Genomic DNA, 19486 nt, shown 5'->3' on the forward strand with positions numbered 1-19486 from the left:
TGGCCACGTGACCCGGAAGTGTCTCCGGACAGCGCTGGCCCATGGCCTATAGAGTGAGATGGGCGCACAAACCCCAGAGTCTGTCAAGACTGGCCCGTTCGGGCAGGGGTACCTTTACCTTTACTATTTTTATTATTATTATTATTATTATTATTATTACCACCACCTCCTATTGCACATCAGGCAGGTTCCTCTGTTATCTCTTCAGCACCTGTGAAAGACATTCCTCTAAAATATTTATCCTAGTTGGTCTCTGTCTTGGATCTGATTTAACTTTATGTGTGTGCCATTTGCAGCTTTAAACTGTATGTATGTATTTATGTATGTATTAAATGGTTTCGATATATGCTGTTGCTACATGTAACTGTTTTATATATATTTATTGATAAATAAATAAATATTGTATTGTAGATCACTTCCAGACACCTCATGGAAATGCGATTCATCAATGAAGTAAGTAAACATGACCTTTACACCTTAACTTTCCTCCAGAGCTGAAGGTGGCACAAATAGTTCTCTCCCCCCCCCCTCCTATCCCTTTAAACCTCAGAACAATCCTGTGAGGTAGATTTAGAGCTAGAGAGGTAGTGACTTACTAAAATGTCTCACCCAGTGAACTTTATGGCGGAGGGGGAGTCTCCTAGATACACTTTTAACTCGGTCGTTCCCAAAGTACTGTCCCCGTGGGAGGGGAGGGATTACTTGGGGAGAGCGCTAAGAGGCAAGGCGAAAGCTGCTATCCCTGGATCAAGTTCATCGATTTTGTTGAATTAGGTGGCTTTAACTGGATTTTGAATAAATGTGCAACTGTTACTGTTTTGCCTTTCATTGTGTTACAATATTATCCTTCCATGGGCCGCGCAAAGCCAAATTCTGAATAATCCTTGTTATGGGGCAGGGGCGAGAGTTGATGGAACCAAGGGGGCTGACCCCTCCCCCCGCAAAAAAAAGTTTGGGAGCCACCGCTCTAACCACTACGGCACACTTTCTCTCCTGAATTTGTGGTTCTGAACAGCAGCCCAGGGAGGTTGAGACGCAGCAGGCAAAACCCCCGCCTCCGTCGGAACGGGGAGGTGGAAGGAAACTTTCCCCCTGTTTGCTCCCCTTCCGCGCCGCCTGGCCTGTCCCGGGAGCGGCGTCCGGAGCGCCAGGGCCGCCGGCAAGCGGCCTCCTCCTCCTCCTCCGCCCCCTCTTCCCGCCCCCTCGCTTCGCCTCCGGCGGGGGCGGCCCGCGTATTTGCATGAGACTCAGACGGGCTGCGGAGCGCGCGTTTTTACGCGCGCAAGAAAACGCAGCGAGGAGGAGGAGTTCGGGGAGGGACCGGCCGACGCAGACGCTGCTCTCGCCGCCGCCAGAGGCGCCTTCGCGGAGGAGCTGGAGAAGAAGTCGGGAGAAAGTTTGAAGCAGCAGCAGGAGGAGGAGGTTGCTGCAGCAGCTGCGGCGCTCTCCTCGGCTTTGTCCCAGGGCCAAGCCGGCCAGCGGCCGCCCCTTGCAGCCCCGACCCCGACGCGCGCCGCCTTTGTGCAGCCGCTGCCGCCTGCTCTTCGCTGCTGCAGCCCGCGGGCCGCCGGAGCCAAGTTCGTCTCGTCGAGGGAAGTTGTTGGGTCTTTGGAGGCGCCTCTCTCGCTTTCTCTCCGTCGTTTTCCCGCCGGCTGGCCGGCGTCTCTCGCGTCTCCGTCTCTCCTCCTCCTCCCCGTCTGGGGCCGCCGGCGGCGCAGCCATGTCGTCCATCCTGCCCTTCACTCCCCCCATCGTCAAGCGCCTGCTGGGCTGGAAGAAAGGCGAGCAGAACGGGCAGGAGGAGAAGTGGTGCGAGAAGGCGGTCAAGAGCCTGGTGAAGAAACTCAAGAAGACCGGGCAGCTGGACGAGCTGGAGAAGGCCATCACCACCCAGAGCGTCAACACCAAGTGCATCACCATCCCCAGGTGAGGAGAGGGCGTCTCTGGGCATGGGCAGAGTGCCGGCGTGCGGCCAAGGGGAAGCAGGTGCCTCTGGGGTCCTGCCACACTTCCCGCTGCTTTTGCTTTGGGTTCCCCCTTTGAAACCTCTTCTGGTTAGGTTGGGGACCCCTTCCCCTTCTCGAACCACCTGGTGGCCCCACAGGAAACCACGCCGACCGGTTCTTCCGCAACGCGGCGAGGAAAGTGGGTTGCTAAGCGGGATCTCCGGCGTGTCGCTTGTAACCGTGCATTTGGACTTGGTCTTATGCGGGGGTGGAACAATAGCAAAAAAGTGGGGGATCGGCTGTTTTTCCTCCTTGCCCCTGTGCAGCGCGTTAAGGCTGCGATCCGAGCACCCCATACCTGGGAAGAAGCCCCATTGAATTCACTAGGTCCTCCTTCTGGGTAGACATGGTTAGGATTGTGCTGTGAGTTTTTAAAAAAACTGGATCTGTCAGTCAGAATGAAAGGGTGGTGTAGTTCTTAGACGTGCCCCAGTGTAAAAGGCGTGGGATCTCCTTTATCCATTCAAGGTGCTGTGTATGCTACCTTTGCCAACCTGGTGCCCCCCAGAAGTTTTAAACTACAACTCCCAAACACCTGGAGGGTGCCTGGTTGGGGGAGGCTGATGGAGCCTCTTGGGCACAGCTGGACACTTTGGGGACAACCTCTCCACACCTCGGAGCATTTACACGTCCTTAAGGAGTTGGAAATGCAAGGAGAGTATCTACTGCTTTTTAACTTTATGTCCTGCAAATCTATACACATGCATTTTCTAAAGCAGTTTTTGAATTCTTTAAATCTCACTGTATATCGTGAAAATTATAAATAGAATATTTTCTTTTAAATGTAAAGTTGATTTCTATCATGAAATACTTTCTGGTGGCATTCCCCAACCTGGGGCTCCCCATGCCAACTGCGGCTGGTGGGAATTGTAGTCCAAAACATTTAGTGGGCACCAGGTTGTGGAAAGCTGCTTTATAGTCTTGTCTTTGGAAGGTCAGCTCACCTGCCCAAAGTTCCATTTTGGCATTTTAGAAAGCCCAAGTGAGTGAGAGCGAGTGTTTTCATCAAGGCCTCCCAGAACACTTGCTGCAGCTGTATCCATGTATTGTTATTAATATTACCGTATTATTAATTACCTGCCCATCCCCATAAGGTCCAAGGGCAGCTTACAGCAGTTGAAGCACAGTGTTGAAAACAGTTCAAAGCAACTTGCAGTCCCGCAAGAGATAAGATGGGATGTACAGAATTGAAATGTCAATGAAGAGGCCAGATTCACATATATGGCAGTAGCTCAGCAGTAGAACATCTGCTTTGCTTGGATGGCATCTCCAGGAATCACTGGGGAAAGTCCCCTGTCTGAAACCTTGCTCTTGATGGGCCGAGGGTCTGGACTGGTGTAAGGCAGGTTTCTATGTTCCAAAACAAGGATGCGGAACCTGTGGGCCTCTGGGTAGGACTGAGGAGCTTGAAAGATCTGGTCTTCCCTGGAAGCAGTTAGCAGTTACTTAAGCTCAGGCATATATATGAGGGAGGTACACCTTGATTTAGAAGCAGGTGTAAAGTGACTCATTTCTAGGTACAGTGGTACCTTGGGTTAAGAACTTAATTCATTCTGGAGGTCTGTTCTTAACCTGAAGCACCACTTTAGCTAATGGGGCCTCCTGCTGCTGCTGCTGCATGATTTCTGTTCTCATCCTGAAGCAAAGTTCTTAACCCGAGGTAATATTTCTGGGTTAGTGGAGTCTGTAACCTGAAGCGTATGTAACCTGAAGCGTGTAGGTACCACTGTATCTGTATGCAGGCAGCTAGACACTCTGATACAGGAAATCCCTCCCCTGTACTGGAAGTCAGGCTCATGCAGACCACCTCTGAGAAAGAAATAGAACCTCACTGTTGAGAAGCAGTCTACCTTTAAGCATTGAATGTAGTGCTCCTCAGCAATGTCTGGATAAGTGATGGACAGTCTTGATCCATAGCAGCTCTTGTGTATCTCTTCCCTCACAACTCACAGAGGTACTGGTGGACTTGTGATTGCAGAATATTAATAATAATAAATTTTTATTTATATTCCGCCCTCCCCGGCCAAAGCCAGGCTCAGAGCGGCTAACAACAGTAAAAATAGCACAATTTACATAAAATCACAATTAATTAAAATACATTAAAAAATCAATTCAGAATCAAATTACCGTATTTTTTGCTCTATAAGACTCACTTTTTCCCTCCTAAAAAGTAAGGGGAAATGTGTGTGCGTCTTATGGAGCGAATGCAGGCTGCGCAGTTATCCCAGAAGCCAGAACAGCAAGAGTGATTGCTGCTTTCACTGCACAGTGATCCCTCTTGCTGTTCTGGCTTCTGAGATTCAGAATATATTTTTTCTTGTTTTCCTCCTCCAAAAACTAGGTGTGTCTTATGGTCTGGTGCATCTTATAGAGCAAAAAATATGGCAATGGCAACCATTGGGCTCAAGAAGGTACTCGAGAACAGCCTCAGTCGTCTTGATGTCCTCTAGATGTCAGGGGCTTCAGCTTCTGCAGGCATGAGGCTGATGGGAATTCGAGCCCAAAACATTTGGAGGGCATCAGGTTGGCGAAGGTGCTGAAGAGCAAGGCCTTCCTTAACTTGCATTTGTAGAATACAGTAGGTGTGTTATGCAAACTGGGGAGCCTGCGGATATTCTGTTGGGGTCCGTGCATCCATATCTCGCTTACTTTCCTCCTCTGTTGGAAATAACAGCGTGAGTCTCTTGCTTTATTCCCGTTAGTGCCAAATGCTAGTGTTCCTTCCTCCTTCCACTTCCACGCAAAACACTTCACACGTAACTAACTGCGTTGAAACCAGCACGACTCTGTTTTCCAGGACTCTTGGTGGGCCCAGGCGACGGCAGCTCTTTCTTACGGGCAGTAACACCTAAGCTGAACAGGGTGGGGATTATTATATGGGCCAAGTAATTAATCATGGTTGTTATTTTGGCCATTCATTCTTTACATTCCGTGCGTGGCTGTCATTGCGTGTGCAGGCACACACCACTCATGTTTTGCACGCATGAGCTGGGAAGTTTGTAAAGTTTCAGAAGTGTCTTTGAGGGGTGGGAGCTGCTGTGCTTAGCGTTCTGTTATGAGGTTTTGCTGAACTGGAAAAACTGAGCTGTTTGGCAGCTTTGAAAATTTTCTTTTCTTTTGAGCTATAAGGCATCATCACTGCTTCTCCCTCTCTCTCATTAAAAAAGGCTAAAGTTCATGCTATACAGTCCAGAAAGTCCTGAAATGGTGCTTTCTCTCTCTGTGTGTGTGTCTCTCCCCCTGTTTGTTTCCGTCCTTGCCTCCTGCTTTCCTAACGCTCTGTAAATGTGTGTCTTGGCTGTCAGAATGATTTAGTATGGAGTGGCTGGCTTGCACAAAGGGGCATCTGTTGCGCTTGGCCCCTATGGGAAGATGGAGAGTATCGTGTAGGACTGAAATGTTTCTTTGTATGGGGCGGCGATTCCTGACATCCCCCATTGTTATTTCACTTTATTTAATTGTTTTATGAAATGTAGGCCGCTTTTCCAGGATGTGAGTAAATCCGTTGTAGAGTTTTAAGAAATCCAAATCAGTTTGTGGTGTCCTATGCTGGTAGGTTTCGGGAGGGACTACAGATGAGGCTGACCTCCTTCCTACATCATTTTGGGTAGGAAGTGTTCTCTGTGAAATTGCTTTGCTCTGGTCAGGGGTCTTGACTAACCACTTTATTTGTGGCTGAAATGGAATTGTCCCCCTTGTTCAAACTGGCCCATGACCTTGGTATGTGTGTGTTTTGCTCCCCTGTCAGGGATACTCTCTTTCTCTCTTGAGGTGTCTGGAGGTATTTGCAGTGCAGATGCTTTTCTCCAGAATACATACATTGCTCTGGATTCTAACTGGGAATCCAGCTGGGAGTGCCTCTGAGGCATTCTGTAGTTGATCCCAGCGTGTGCCTAAGTTGCCACTGTGTGAAAAATGCTGTTGCTGCACCGCTTTTAACATGGGTGTACATGTATTATGCATTGTACGCTTCTGTGCCCAATTCAGAGTGCTGGTTTATTACAGTGTTTTATGGCTCATGACTCCAGTATTTTTCTGCAGTGCCTTTCCCAGTATGAACCTACCTGGTCCCTTAGATCTTCATCTGAGACACTTCTCCTGGTCCCTCTGAGGGAGGCTTGAAGGGGGGAGAAGACTTCTTCATTGGTGGTTCTCTGTCTGTGGAATGCTCTCCCCAGCAAGGTCCGCCTGCCATCTTTGTTGACATCCTTTTGTGTGGATGTGGGTGGCAGGGTGCTAATCTAGGACACAAGTCAGTCTATGATATACAATTTGTAAGATACACTTTAAAGAACAAAAGCAAAACTAGAACCATGAGTTCCTCCAACTGTCACTGGAGTGCAAAAATAATTTTGAGCGCAGGAATTTGTTCTGAGGCCCAGAACTCAACTGGGCTCACATTTAAATTCTAAATTCTGGGTCTTCCTCCCTCTTCCCCTGGGACTTGACTTACTGTGCTGCTGCCTTTGGAATAAAGGTAGAGCTTGTTGGTTACACTGAGACAAGGTATTTTTTATCACACTACATGTGTTAAGTGGCTTATCTTTGCTACAGTATCTGTGTTATCTAAGCCAGTTTCGTCATGGGTGGTTTGTGCCCTCCTACAGTCAGTGCTCCACAATGCTGAGTAATTATAACCAACCTGCTACTGTAGAAGATGTGCCTATTTGAACCTACATTTAGGCCCCAGTTACCATTGACTGTAATTGTTTGCATCTCATTGCGTGGCGAGTTCCCGCCGCCCACCAGGGTAAATAAAGACACAAGACACCATAATTTAAGGTTAATTGGGCGAATTAGGCCACAACTTTATTGAATCCACAATGCTGAGTAATTATCACCAACCTGCTACTGTAGAAGATGTGCCTATTTGAACCTACATTTAGGCCCCAGTTACCACTGACTGTAATTGTTTGCATCTCATTGCCATTCAACTCCCACCTTAGGATTGTCTCTTGTATATACCTTCCAGCCAAGATTTCACTCCATGCATCTGGTGAATTGGGCTACAGCTGACAAAAGCTTCATGTGTGAGTCTTGCCTCAAGACTCCTTTGATTGTTTTTACTGCAAGAGACAAACCCAGCTGCCCCTCAGGAAATAATATAGACCAATAGCTGTCCGCCCTTTTCACATGCAGATCCACCTTTAATCCCAATATGCCCTGGTTACAGGCTGCAATGCACTTCCTTCTTACTGCTTCACTTTCTCATCTCTTTTTATCTCTGCCTGCTTTTTACCCACAGGGCCCAATGCCCTCTGAATTCTTGCAGTGGGCAGAAGGGCTGTGAATATGTAAGTACAGTCAAACCTCAGTTCCCAAACGCCTCCGTTTTGGAACGTTTCGGCTCCTGAATGACAAAAACCCGGAAGTAACTACTCCGGTTTTCAAACAATTTTCAGAAGCTGAACGGCTTCCGAGCCGTGTTTTTCATTCCCCCCCCCCCCATTGACCAGCCCACTGCTCCTCGGTTTTCAGACTTTCCAGAAGTCTTCTGGAACGGATTAAGTTTGAAAATCGAGGTTCCACTGTATTGTTGCAGGCTTCAAGAAAGCACCTTGATCTGTAGAGAGGGTGGGGAGGTGCCATAGCTCAGTGGCAGAGTATCTGCTTTGAATGCAGAAGGCCCTGGGTTCAATCCCTGGCAGCATCTCCCGGTAGGTCTGGGAAAGTCTCTTGTCTAGAACCCTGGAGACAGTACTGACCTAGACGGATCAGTGGTCTTACTCTGAATAAAGACACTTCCTATATTCCTGCTTTTACAGTGTATGTGATGTTCAGTCTTGCAGCATCCTGAGACTTGTGGTGCTTCCAGACTGAGGGTTTTCTGAGTACTGCCTGCTCTTTGTTCTCCCACTGTAGAGGAGCATCCACACCATCCATAATAATCAAATTGATTGATTGATTGATTGATTGATTGCCTGCCCTTCACTCTAAGGTCCCAGGATGGGTTATAGCACTAAAAACAGTACAGGCGACTCTCCACTTAACGTGTGTTCGACTCGTGTGCGGCTGCATATATGCGCGGTGGCGGGAAATAAACAAATTGATTTCAAACTGCGGAAGGGCATGAAAAGGGTGTGAAAACTAGAATCATGAAAAGAGCGGGAGGAAATGGCTAGTAAGCGCTGCTGGTTTTTTAAAAGGCTTTTCAAAGGTTTCCAGAGGTTTACATGGTATGGACAGGCTTTTCAGATGGTGTTCCCCATTATACGCATTTTCACATATATGCGGGGTACCCAGGAATGTAACCCTTGTGTAAGTGAGGAGTCGACTGTGTTAGAAACAGTTTAAAACAACGTATAAAGCACTCCCTATGCACATTTTAAGAACATGGCTTCTCCCCAAAGAAGCATGGGAACTGCAGTTTCCCCCTTACACAGCTACAGTTCCCAGCACCCTTAACAGAATATAGCTGCCAGGTGTTGTTGTTTTTTTTTGGGGGGGGGGGAGTCGTGTGCTTTAAATGTGTGTGGGAAGTGCTTTAAACGGTTGGTCTGGATTTGCCTAAAACTACATAGTTTTCCACGCAGGAAGATGGTGGCGATGGCGACTCCATCAGACGCACAGTTCGGATGGGGAGGTTGTGGTCAAGGTACAATATGGGCGAGGCAGTAAGTAAACCAGAAGAGAGCTAAATTTTCAGGGAATGTGGAGAATGCATCCTGAGAGCCAGGCTAGGAAACGGTCGCTGCAGGACGTACATTTGCTGGAGCCCTTTTGCCAAGTGGGTGGTGGTTCGCCTTGAATGAGAAACCGCTTCTCCAAAAATACAACGGAGTCTTGTGGAGTACCATTGAGTGTATTGCTAGGTATCAGTTTATAAATTTGGATTCTGCAGGTAGATGGGCTGAAACTGTACACACCATACCGTTAAAGGACATTGAAAGCAGACACACACACACACACACACACACACACACAAAGAGACACACATATATGTCCCAGGAGTTGCTGGTTTTTAAATGTGTGATGTGTGCAGCCTTGCTACTAGGATCTGGAGAGTTTTGGCTTTTAGGGACCGCCTGATTAAAACGTGTTCCTGAACTTTCACCATAGTGATCTTGGCTTTTGGTCGAGGGTGGAGGGAGTCTGCAATTTAAAGAAATCTTGGGTATTGCTGCGACTGGCTCTTTTTGTTTCAAGAAACAAACATTCTCCAAAAAAATGGGTGTAGTTCTTCTATGAACACAATGGGCCTAGTGACTTAAAAATAAATCTCTGTGCTTTGGGAATTGCCCAGAGTGTTCTTTTGCTTCCTTTACGCCTTAGCTGAGTCCTCAGAGTCATTCTATTGACTTCTGTGGTTAGATAATTAAAGTGGGATAATGTGTAACAATGCAGGATTAATGATGCCTGATGAAGTCCTTGCTGTCTGTGTTTAAATGTAGATACCTTGCAAGTGCCTTAGGAGAATGATAGTGGCTGCAAGCACAGGGTCACAGCAGATACTGTATATTAATTTCTGCAGTAAGAACGCAAGTTGGCAAAACCGTTCTTTTTTTCTTCATGGTGAAGTATCAAACAGTTGAAACATTTCCAGTGAGGGGAGTAATAAAAAACTGTGGTTAGGGAAATCTATAGAGCCTTGGATCTTGGATTTTGTAACCCCAGGGAATCATTTCTGTATTGACTAGGGCTGTGTACACACCATCCATTGAAAGTACCACCCAAGAAATATGGGAACTATAGTTTACCCCCTCACAGAATGACAGTTCCTAGAACCCTTAACTACAGTTCGGATGATTGATTGGCAGGTGGAATGTATGGTGTGTATGGGGCCTTATACGCAATGGGATTTCTGCTCTACATTACAGAAGATTCTGGGGGTGTTTTAGGGAGCAAAATGTTCTGATTTTATTCTCCAATAATTATGTTGAGCCCAAATCAGTTCATGATAATAAAATAATAAAAAATAGCATTAAAATGAGCATTTAAGATTTACATATCATATCTATAGGCACAATAGTATAACAATAATTCAGTAAACAAATAATGCAAACTAGTAATAATTCAACAACAATTAATCAGAAACGGCTCCTGATTTCCAGCCCCGTACCAGATGACATAACCCTGAAATTCTTTTTAAAAAATCAAACCCAAACTCTGTCTTCAGCAGTATAACTGCTAAGAGTCTGTTGGGCACAAACCCTTACGAAGGAGAGAGGAGATAGGTCTAGACTTGCCTGTGCTCATCCACCTCTCTGCCCTGGTGGGACTTACAGCATTTCCACTGTGAAATTTTGCACAAAATCTGCAAGATAGATATAGATTGCAGGACTTCTGGATCGTCCAGATAAACAATTTGTCCTTGCCTGCTTTTATGTGTTGGATTAAAAATATAAAAAGGGAGAGGGGATTCCAGTTCAAAGGTGTTTGTGTTGATTGGCGGTGAAAAGCTGGAGACAGCAAAGAAGCATTAGAGCACTGGTAGAATGTGGTTGTCTGGATGAGGCTCTCCTCCCTTGAACTTTAGCAAATGCTTGCTATAATCGCACTTTTGCTTAAGAACATAAGAAGAGTCCTGGTGGGTGAGACCAGAGACTCACCTAGTCCAGCATCCTGTTCATATTGGCCAACCAGATGCTTTATGGGAAATCTGTGAGCAGGACCAGAGAGCAACAGCAACACTTTCCCCTCTTGTAGTTTTCAGCAACCGGGACGCGGGTGGTGCTGTGGGTTAAACCACAGAGCCTAGGACTTGCCGATCAGAAGGTCAGTGGTTCGAATCCCCGCAACGGGGTGAGCTCCTGTTGCTCGGTCCCTGCTCCTGCCAACCTAGCAGTTCGAAAGCACTTCAAAGTGCAAGTAGATAAATAGGTACCACTCTGGCGGGAAGGTAAATGGCATTTCCATGCGCTGCTCTGGTTTGCCAGAAGCGGCTTAGTCATGCTGGCCACATGACCTGGAAGCTGTACACTGGCTCCCTCGGCCAATAAAGTGAGATGAGCGCCGCAACCCCAGAGTCAGTCACAACTGGACCTAATGGTCAGGGGTCCCTTTACCTTTAATCACGTCATACATAGCCTTATCCTCCTTGCAAGTTTGCCCAATTCTCTTTTAAAGCCATCTGAGTCAGTGGCCATTACTGCCTCTTCTGGGAGCCCCTTCCATAGTTCTGCTATGCGCTGTGTAAATAAATTATTTCTTATGTCTCTCAGCGTTCCGTTTCATTGGATGTCCTCAATTTCTCGTTTTTATAAGACAAGGAGAAAAAGCTTTTCTCTACCCACTTCCTCAACTTCACGCATAATTTTAGACACTGCTATTGCGTTGCCTCTTCCTCTCCATTTCTCTGAATTAAACAGCCCCCAAAGTTGTAAACTTTCCTCTTAGGAAAGGTTGTGGATGCTGGAATCTTTGGCCTGCATTCTTCCAACCGGATTATGATCTATTGGGGAATTGCAAACAGGAAGCCGAGGAGAGCAGGAGTCCATTGCTAACACCTGTGTGTCTTGCATCTCCTGGTATATGTTGGGATGTTTTTGGCACCACACAGCTATTGGAGGCAAAGGGATGGGAGAAGGGCTGTGCACCATTTTAAAGATGGAAAGAAGGGCCTTCAGGGCACCTTGCAGTGGAAAGAGGGGCAAGGGGGGGGCGTTGATAAATTCACAGTAGCCTTTGTCCACCTGGTGCCCTCCAGATGTTTCTGACTGGAGCTCCCATCAACCTGTGTTGCCTGGGGCAAATGAGAGTTGTAGTCCAGAATGTCTGGAGGGCACCAGGCTGGCAAAGGCTGGTTTATAGCTTCGTAATGTTCATTGCAGGGTATAATTTTCCTAGTGTGACTCCCATAAACTACGGTATATTCAAAGATAATTACGGAGTTCATTCTTCCTTGTGCTGTAATATTACAGAGGACCTCTGCGTGCGCTATCTCAGTAATAACAACAGCCCTTTGAAGGTGGCTAGTATCTTTCCTCAAATTGAGATAAGGGGCAATGAGAGGGCAGTCCCTTGCTTGTGGGTTAGCTACTGAGCTCGTTTCAAGGTTTTATTACTTGTGTGAAAAGCCCTGTATGATTAAGCACCAGAGAATCTGCAAAGCTGTATCTCCCCCTGGTTGCTCAGATCTGTGGCTGAAGATTTGTTGATGGGGTCCCTACAGTAAAGCATGCTGCTACTAGCTTATGGGCTTTTAGTGTTGTGGCAGCAGCCCTATGGAATGCGCTAGATGTGAAGCGATCCCCAGCATTGTGATCTTTTTGCCATTTGTTGAATATTTTTCTCTTCTCCTAAGTCTTCCTGGATTAGTCCATTCACGGAATCTTTTCTTTGATTCATAATGCATGACTACTCACATGGTGATGAGATTCTTTGTAAGGGTATGAAATAAAGAGGGCTGGTGGTGCCTGTGAGTGTGAGGGCCTGGCTGTATCCTGATGATTGTGTCTTTGCTTATTAAGCCAAGATGCAAGCCTTTTGCCCGTGCAATTAGCGCCTTCACTCCTCCCTTTACTGTGAGCCATGTTTAAGCTGGGAAGTCTGTAATTAATCATCAATTCCCTGAAAACTATGGCTACCAGCTTTGGAACATGCCATGAATAAAACAAAGTTTTGCTCCATGGCTTGTTCTGAATGGGCAACAGTAGTTTCCCTGTAGTTTCTCAGTTCAGATGGAACAGTAAACTATGGCTAATTAGAGATTTGCTGGTTTAATGTTTTTCATGTGAGGGGAGAATCAAAGGAGCTGGTTCATATTTCAGCTTAATAAGGAAATACAGCCATACCTTGGTTTTCGAACAGCTTGGTTCTCTAACGTTTTGACTCCCGAATGATCGAAACCCGGAAGCGACTGTTCCGGTTTTTGAACGTTATTTTGGAAGCCGAACACCTGACAGGACTTCCACAGCTTCCGATTGGCTTCAGGAGCTTCCTGCAGCCAATCAGAAGCCGCGCTTTGGAAGGCTAATGCTTTGGAAGTTGAAAGGACTTCCGGAACGGATTCCCTTTGACTTCCAAGGTACAACTGTACTGGCCATAGCAAACCATTGGCTAAGTCTCGCATGCTATAAAAATAATGTAAGCAGCAGCAACAACAACACCACCAACACCCAATGTAAAAAGGAAGTGAGATGACTCTTAATTGCTGGGAATCACAAGTGGGGAGAGCAGTGGTGTTGCACTCAGGTCCTGCTTCTTGTCAGGTTTCCCACGGGCATCTGGTTGGCCACTATGAAAACAGGACCCTGGGCTAGGTGTCCTCTGGCTTGATCCAGTAGGGCAGTTCCTGTGAGCCCCAATTGTGCCTGGTTCAAAGATCAGGATCTTCCCGAAGGGACTTAATATTTATTGCTTGTTTTCCAGATGCATCGTTTTAACAGTCTTTAAATGCAGGGAAGGCAGCTGACTTTGGCTTTTAGTTGAAAACATCCTTTTTATAGTTAGCTATGTGCCACCTCTGGGCACGCCTTAGCATTCCACAGATGTTTGGCGGTAAACCTTAACCAGTCTTCATAATACTGCAGCATTCATCTCTGTGGGCTCCTTGCATGCACACCCCATCTCCCAGGCCATTTTTGACGGATTGCTTATCCATCACTCAGCTGTGATCTGCTATGGAGCCACTTTACCCTGGAGCAAGTCTACCCTCTCTGATATTTTCTGCTTCCTTTATTTCTCTCTCGTGGTTATGTCTTATCCTTCCTCTAAGAAACTCAGGGTGGTATTCACAGCGTTATCCAACTTATGCACTCACCTGTCCTGCAAGGCAGGAGAGACACTGGCTGACCCAGTGTTGCTTACTGAACTTCATGGAATCTGGATGGTTGAAAGAAGAGTTTGGATTTGATATCCCGCCTTTCACTCCCTTTAAGGAGTCTCAAAGCGGCTAACAATCTCCTTTCCCTTCCTCCCCCACAACAAACACTCTGTGAGGTGAGTGGGGCTGAGAGACTTCAAAGAAGTGACTGGCCCAAGGTCACCCAGCAGCTGCATGTGGAGGAGCGGAGACGTGAACCTGGTTCCCCAGATTACGAGACTACCGCTCTTAACCACTACACCACACCTGTCCCAAGGTTCCCATTTTGCCTGTTGCTCCTGAACATCGACAGTCGGTTGCAAATGCAGGGGAGAGGAATTTGGCTTTGCTCGCAGGGCATAGGGCAGTGATGCACAAATATAGGATGGGCAATACCTGGCTTGACAGCAGTACATGTGAAAAGCAGCTACGGTTTTTCTTTCTTTCTGCGTGGACCCTGGGCTGAATGTGAGCCCCCACAGTGTGATGCGGCTGCTAAAAAGGCCAGTGCAATTCTTGGCTGTATCAACAGAAATATAGTGTCCAGATTAGCTTTTGTCATCCTGGTTGGTTCAAGTGCTTAGATCTACAACTTCCATCATCCCTAACACTTCACCATGCTGCCTGGAGTCATGGGAATTATAGTCCAAAATGTATGGAGGACACCAGATTGTGGAGATCGGATCCAGATCCTAAGAAACACTTTTCTACTTTGGTAAAACCTTACCTGGAGTACTGTGCCCTGTTCTGGACATAGCAGTCTAAGAAGGATCGTCATCTCTCAAGGAAGGAGGTCATGCTCGCCAAAGGGCAATGTCACACTTGCCATGGTGAGTGGTTGAAAACCTTCCTTGTGTCTTGTGTCAACTGAGTGTGTTGTAAAACATAGTCTCTGACTCCTCTTCTGCCGATTGCAGAGGTTCCTCAATGGACACAGAGGGCTTAAAACCCTTCCTTGAACATTTTTGGTTTGTTCTTGTTGCTAAGTTCTTGTTAGCTCGGAAGCTGTGGCTCCTGCATATTGGATATGGGGAATATTTCTCTCCAGAGGAGTACAGCTGTTGCACATGTGGAACACGATGTGAAGCCAAGAAGGATGAAACCCGACTCCTTCCCCCACCTCTTTCTCCTCACCCTTAATGAATTTTCTGGGCAAAAGGTATCCCATTTCCAGTAAGTTCCTGCCCACTTACTTGAATTCCTTCTTTTTTTTATTAAAAAAATAATAATGTATACTCTCTTTCTCCCCCCACCCCACTTCAGCAATCCATGTGGTTTACTGTTCTGCCTTACAGTCAGATCTCCAATCCCAAGACCTTGGAAGTCACAGGTTGAAATGTTGAGTTTTGTAACTTTTTGCCTTCTATGTCCAGTTTTTGTTTTAACCTTGGTTGTAGCAGTTGCTGTGGAACAGTGATCAAAACAGAAGCCTAGAAAGCTGTAGGTTTTATTTATTTTATTTCAAAAAGGGCTTTGTTTATATTATTATTGGCTATATCACTTTTAAAGTTAACACACACTCACATAGTTGGTTTTTTCTCCCTCTGCTCCCCTCTCCTTTTTATTATTTATTTATTTATTTATTTCATAAAATTTATCCCTTAAATGCTCAACAGTGGAACTGACTACTTCAGAAGGTGATGGACTCTCCTTTGATGGAGGTTTTTAAGCAGAGGTCAGATGGCCATCTGGCAGGTATTCTTTAGCTGTCATTCCTGCATTTCGGGGTTAGACTAGATGACTCTTAGGAGCCCCTTCCACTTCTACAATTCTGTGTTTCTGGGCAGTGAGCTGCCTTGATGGGGGCTGTTTTGACCTGATGGGTCATATAAAACTTGATAAGCAAATGAATAAATGTCTAGGCAGGTAATTCACACGTGGTCCTTAACAAATTACCTAGTGTGAGGTTTGCTTTTCCTTGGAATCCTGAGCCAGCTCTGAGCCTTTTTCCAGAGGCTTCCCCGTCTTACCTACCCACTTTGAGCGCTGCCGTTTTGTAAGAAGAAGTGGAGAGTTGGGTGTGCCACACTTCCGTCCATGCACACGCTCCTGCACACAGTCACAGATTACAAGCCACACTTAGGGTGTGGCTCTGGTCTGCAGAAACACCTTGCCTTCAGGGTTTGTCTTCGTTAAACAACTGCGCTTTCTAAGCCTCCTGGATCCGGATCTTGGAAAAAGACCAGATTTTGCAAGTTACAAGAGCCCTCTGGCCCTTGTTTGTTTGTCAAGTGATTCACTTTCTGATATCTGGGAGAACTTCCCATCAGTGATGTGGGAAGCTTTTATTAAGGGGCTGAGTCACTTTGCTGCTTTTTGCTGAGTGTTCAGGCTTTTGAGTCACGGCTTGGCTCACTGATGGATGGATCAGCCCTTCTTGAGCTAAGCAAAGTGCAAGTAATATCAGCCTTTTGAAGGGACTTTGAAACAGTAAAACCTTTTGCTGGCCAAAGAGGGCAATTTTATCTTGGGGTGGGAGGAATGATGTTTCTTAGCCACTTTTGCTTTGGCTGAAAGGGGGAGAAATGAATAAACAAATTTGCAGAAGTTAATACAGTATCGGCAAACAGATGCAAACTTTAAAATAATTATTATAATGTAACAACTTGCAGAATTGCCTTATGCCATATGTTGCGCACTTGACCACTTTGATCTGTGAAACTGACATTGTTACAGCTGCCACACAATACTCAGGTTGTAGTTTTAAGAAATTGTTATTTTGATGTGGCAGCAGCTATACTTTGCAACATCTTCAATGTACTCTTTTTGACACCTGCTTAAAACATTTCAGAGACTTAGATATTGACAAGTTTTAATCTCCTTTCCTGTTAATTTTAATGACCTTTTAAACATTTTTAATTACTTGTTTTTGGCTGTTATTTTAAGTGACAGTATTAATATTTATTGCAAACTGCTTAGAGGTGTTGTTGTTGTTATTGTTGTTTTACAACGAAGCTGTGTAATTTAAATAGAAATATACAACACCCCAGGGAGCAAGACAGTGAGCAGGTGACCTTAATAGACCTTCATGGTCTGCTATGCAGGTTTTTCTAAGTGTTGATGGGCAGCTTCAAGGGTCTCCCTTCTCAGGGATCTTTATCTTTAAACTGGACACCCCTTCAGTGCGGGGCTGCTTTCTGCAAAATAGGATATGTTGGTGCTTCATTCCTGAGTCATTTTGAAAACCACTTATTAGTTTTGTTTCCAAACTTCTTATATCCCTTTGTAAGCCACACTCATCCTGCATGATGGGATTGCATGTAAAATCTGAATAAACAAGTCACCCAAGAGTGGCTACAGTGTTAGACTCTGTTGGGGTGACCTGGCTACAAATCTCTGCTGAATCATTGCACATTCAACAAGCATACAATTTGTGCACCTGCATACACAAATAGTTGGGCTGCACGCCTCAACAAGTGTGCACTCTTTCGCATAAACACTAGTACATGAGTAGAGATGGGTTTATTGGGTTGTTTTTTATTTTATTATGTGTTTTCTGTTTTTATATTGTGATTTTATTTGGTAACCACCTTGAGATCTGTGGGTATAGTTCGGTATACAAATGTAATAAAAATAAGTAAATTGTACCTCTGTTCAGTGTGATGTGTGAACAAGCCTAATAAGCCAGTATTCCTGGTTTATCAGGATCAATCATTATGCTGGTGCAAGCTGACCAATTGCTCCTGCTTCACTCCTCTTCCTGCTCAAGTGGGGTAAATAAACAAGGAAGATTTTGCTTGCCGCTACCTTTGAACTCGGGATCGTGCCTTGTTAGGGGTCAGCATATCCCGATCTCCGATTCGGTTGTCACAGCTGGTTTATCTGGCTCTGACCTGGGTAGCAGTTGCTTGTCCACAATAAGCCACAATACTGGACTCGGTTGAGATGACCTGACTTATTACTGTGTGCTACTTATTACTGTGGCTGCTATCTGTTGTCTCAACCTCTCTCTTGGGGTGGTCCAGAGGATAAAATGAAGAGTGTGATCCTAGGTGTGCAATATTGAGTTCTTTGACCGAAGGACAACTACAAATTTGAGAGCCAGGGTAACTAGACCTGGTGACTGGACCAGCCTTAGTGAGGTCTCATGGTCAACCCCCTTTCTGTTCTGTGACAGAAGCCCCAAGACTCACAGCCAGCTAGTGTTATCTGTGTCTTGTGAGGATTTGACTTGCCTTCCTCTAGTAGGTTGGTGTGATGTAGTGGTTAAGAGCATTGGACTAGACCTGGGAGACCGGGATTCAAAGCCCCACTTGACCATGGAGCTCACTGGATATCCTTGGGCCAGAGCCAGTGTGGTGTAGTGGTTAAGAGTGGTAGACTCGTAATCTGGGGAACCGGGTTTGCGTCTCCGCTCCTCCACATGCAGCTGCTGGGTGACCTTGGGCTAGTCATACTTCTTGAAGTCTCTCAGCCCCACTCACCTCACAGAGTGTTTGTTGTGAGGGAGGAAGGGAAAGGAGAATGTTAGCCACTTTGAGACTCCTACGGGTAGTGATAAAGCGGGATATCAAATCCAAACTCTTCACTCACTCTCAGTCTAACCTACCTCACAGGGTTGTTGTGAGGATAAAATGGGGAAGAGGAGAAACTCTCTACATGCCACCTTGAGCTCCTTGGAAGAAAAAAGGGATAAAAATACAAAGATGATGTTAAAAAGCATTCCACCCTACCAAGATCACAGATTTGGGGCTGATGGGTATCCTCTGTCTTCTGGTAGCCTCCAACACTCTGCCTCTGAACTACAGTTTTCCCTAGTGTGGTGAGTTGACAACAACTTTCAGATTTTTATTTTTAAGACTAACAACAAGCAAAACTTGATTTCTGCAGAGTTCTCTTTGGGGTAGTGGTAGAAGGGAGTGTATTGTTGAGTCAAGTACTTATTGCCAAGGTGAATTTAGGACAGGGACACATTTTCTCTCCCCTCCCCACGCCTGCACAAGTGAATGTTGAGATCCCTGGCCCCAGGGCATTGGCTTGCCTCAGCAAGCTTTGTGTACTGTGTCATCACTTTTCAATAGCTCTGGAGTTACTCTCCTCCCCTTCACAGGCATTTGATTTTAGCTTATGCAATGCTCACCATAATAACATCCAGGAAGACTTTATAATTATTGGAAATACACTTTGCAGACAGTGGAGGTTGGGGCGAATGGGGCCCTGCCCTGCTAATCTCTGTCTGTAGCTCAGCCATCCCCACCCTGCCTTGCTCCCTGCTTACAACCATCCCAAAGGGTGGCACTGCCCTCCCCCCCCCAAGAGTTACAGTCCCATCCTCCTGGAAAAAAACCCCAATAAACATTGACTTCCTTAATCCCAGGGTTATTATCACTGTGCATTAGTTGCCCTACTCACTCCTGTGATGGTTTCAAAGAGGAAATGCTATGCAAATGCAAAACGATTGTTCACTGTGCCAGTCCTGTGGGTGAGAAAGTGTGTTTTTAATAATTCGTGAACATCTTTGCCACTTCAAAAGAAGCAGGACCTTTTTGAGTATGGTTGTGAGTCAGTAGGATTTAAAACCTGCCATCTGGGTTTTACGTCCATGAGTAAACAAATTCGGGGAAGCTGGGTCTATTGGCCATAAGAACCAAGTGGAGCCTCCTTATTCATGGGCAGTATACATGGGAAAAACAGGTAGTGGGCAGGAAAACAAGCAGCTGGTACTGGAAGTAGAATGCTGGATTAATTGGACTTGATGTCATGGGTGGGCTGGACACAGAGGAATGGTGGGAGGCAC

General features: G+C 46.0%; 1 protein-coding gene across 1 annotated transcript in view; it reads left to right on the plus strand.

Moving 5' to 3' along the window:
- Positions 1-1331: 1331 nt before the first annotated feature.
- Positions 1332-19486, plus strand: part of SMAD3 (SMAD family member 3) — a 63579-nt gene continuing 45424 nt past the window's right edge. The window contains exon 1 of the mRNA XM_081171234.1: positions 1332-1926. Within this exon, the coding sequence (XP_081027360.1) occupies positions 1721-1926 (206 nt within the window). The 5' untranslated portion in view covers positions 1332-1720. The remainder of the gene's footprint in view (positions 1927-19486) is intronic.

The sequence above is a fragment of the Podarcis bocagei genome, assembly GCF_964188305.1.
Source record: "Podarcis bocagei genome assembly, chromosome: 14".
NCBI lineage: Eukaryota > Metazoa > Chordata > Lepidosauria > Squamata > Lacertidae > Podarcis > Podarcis bocagei.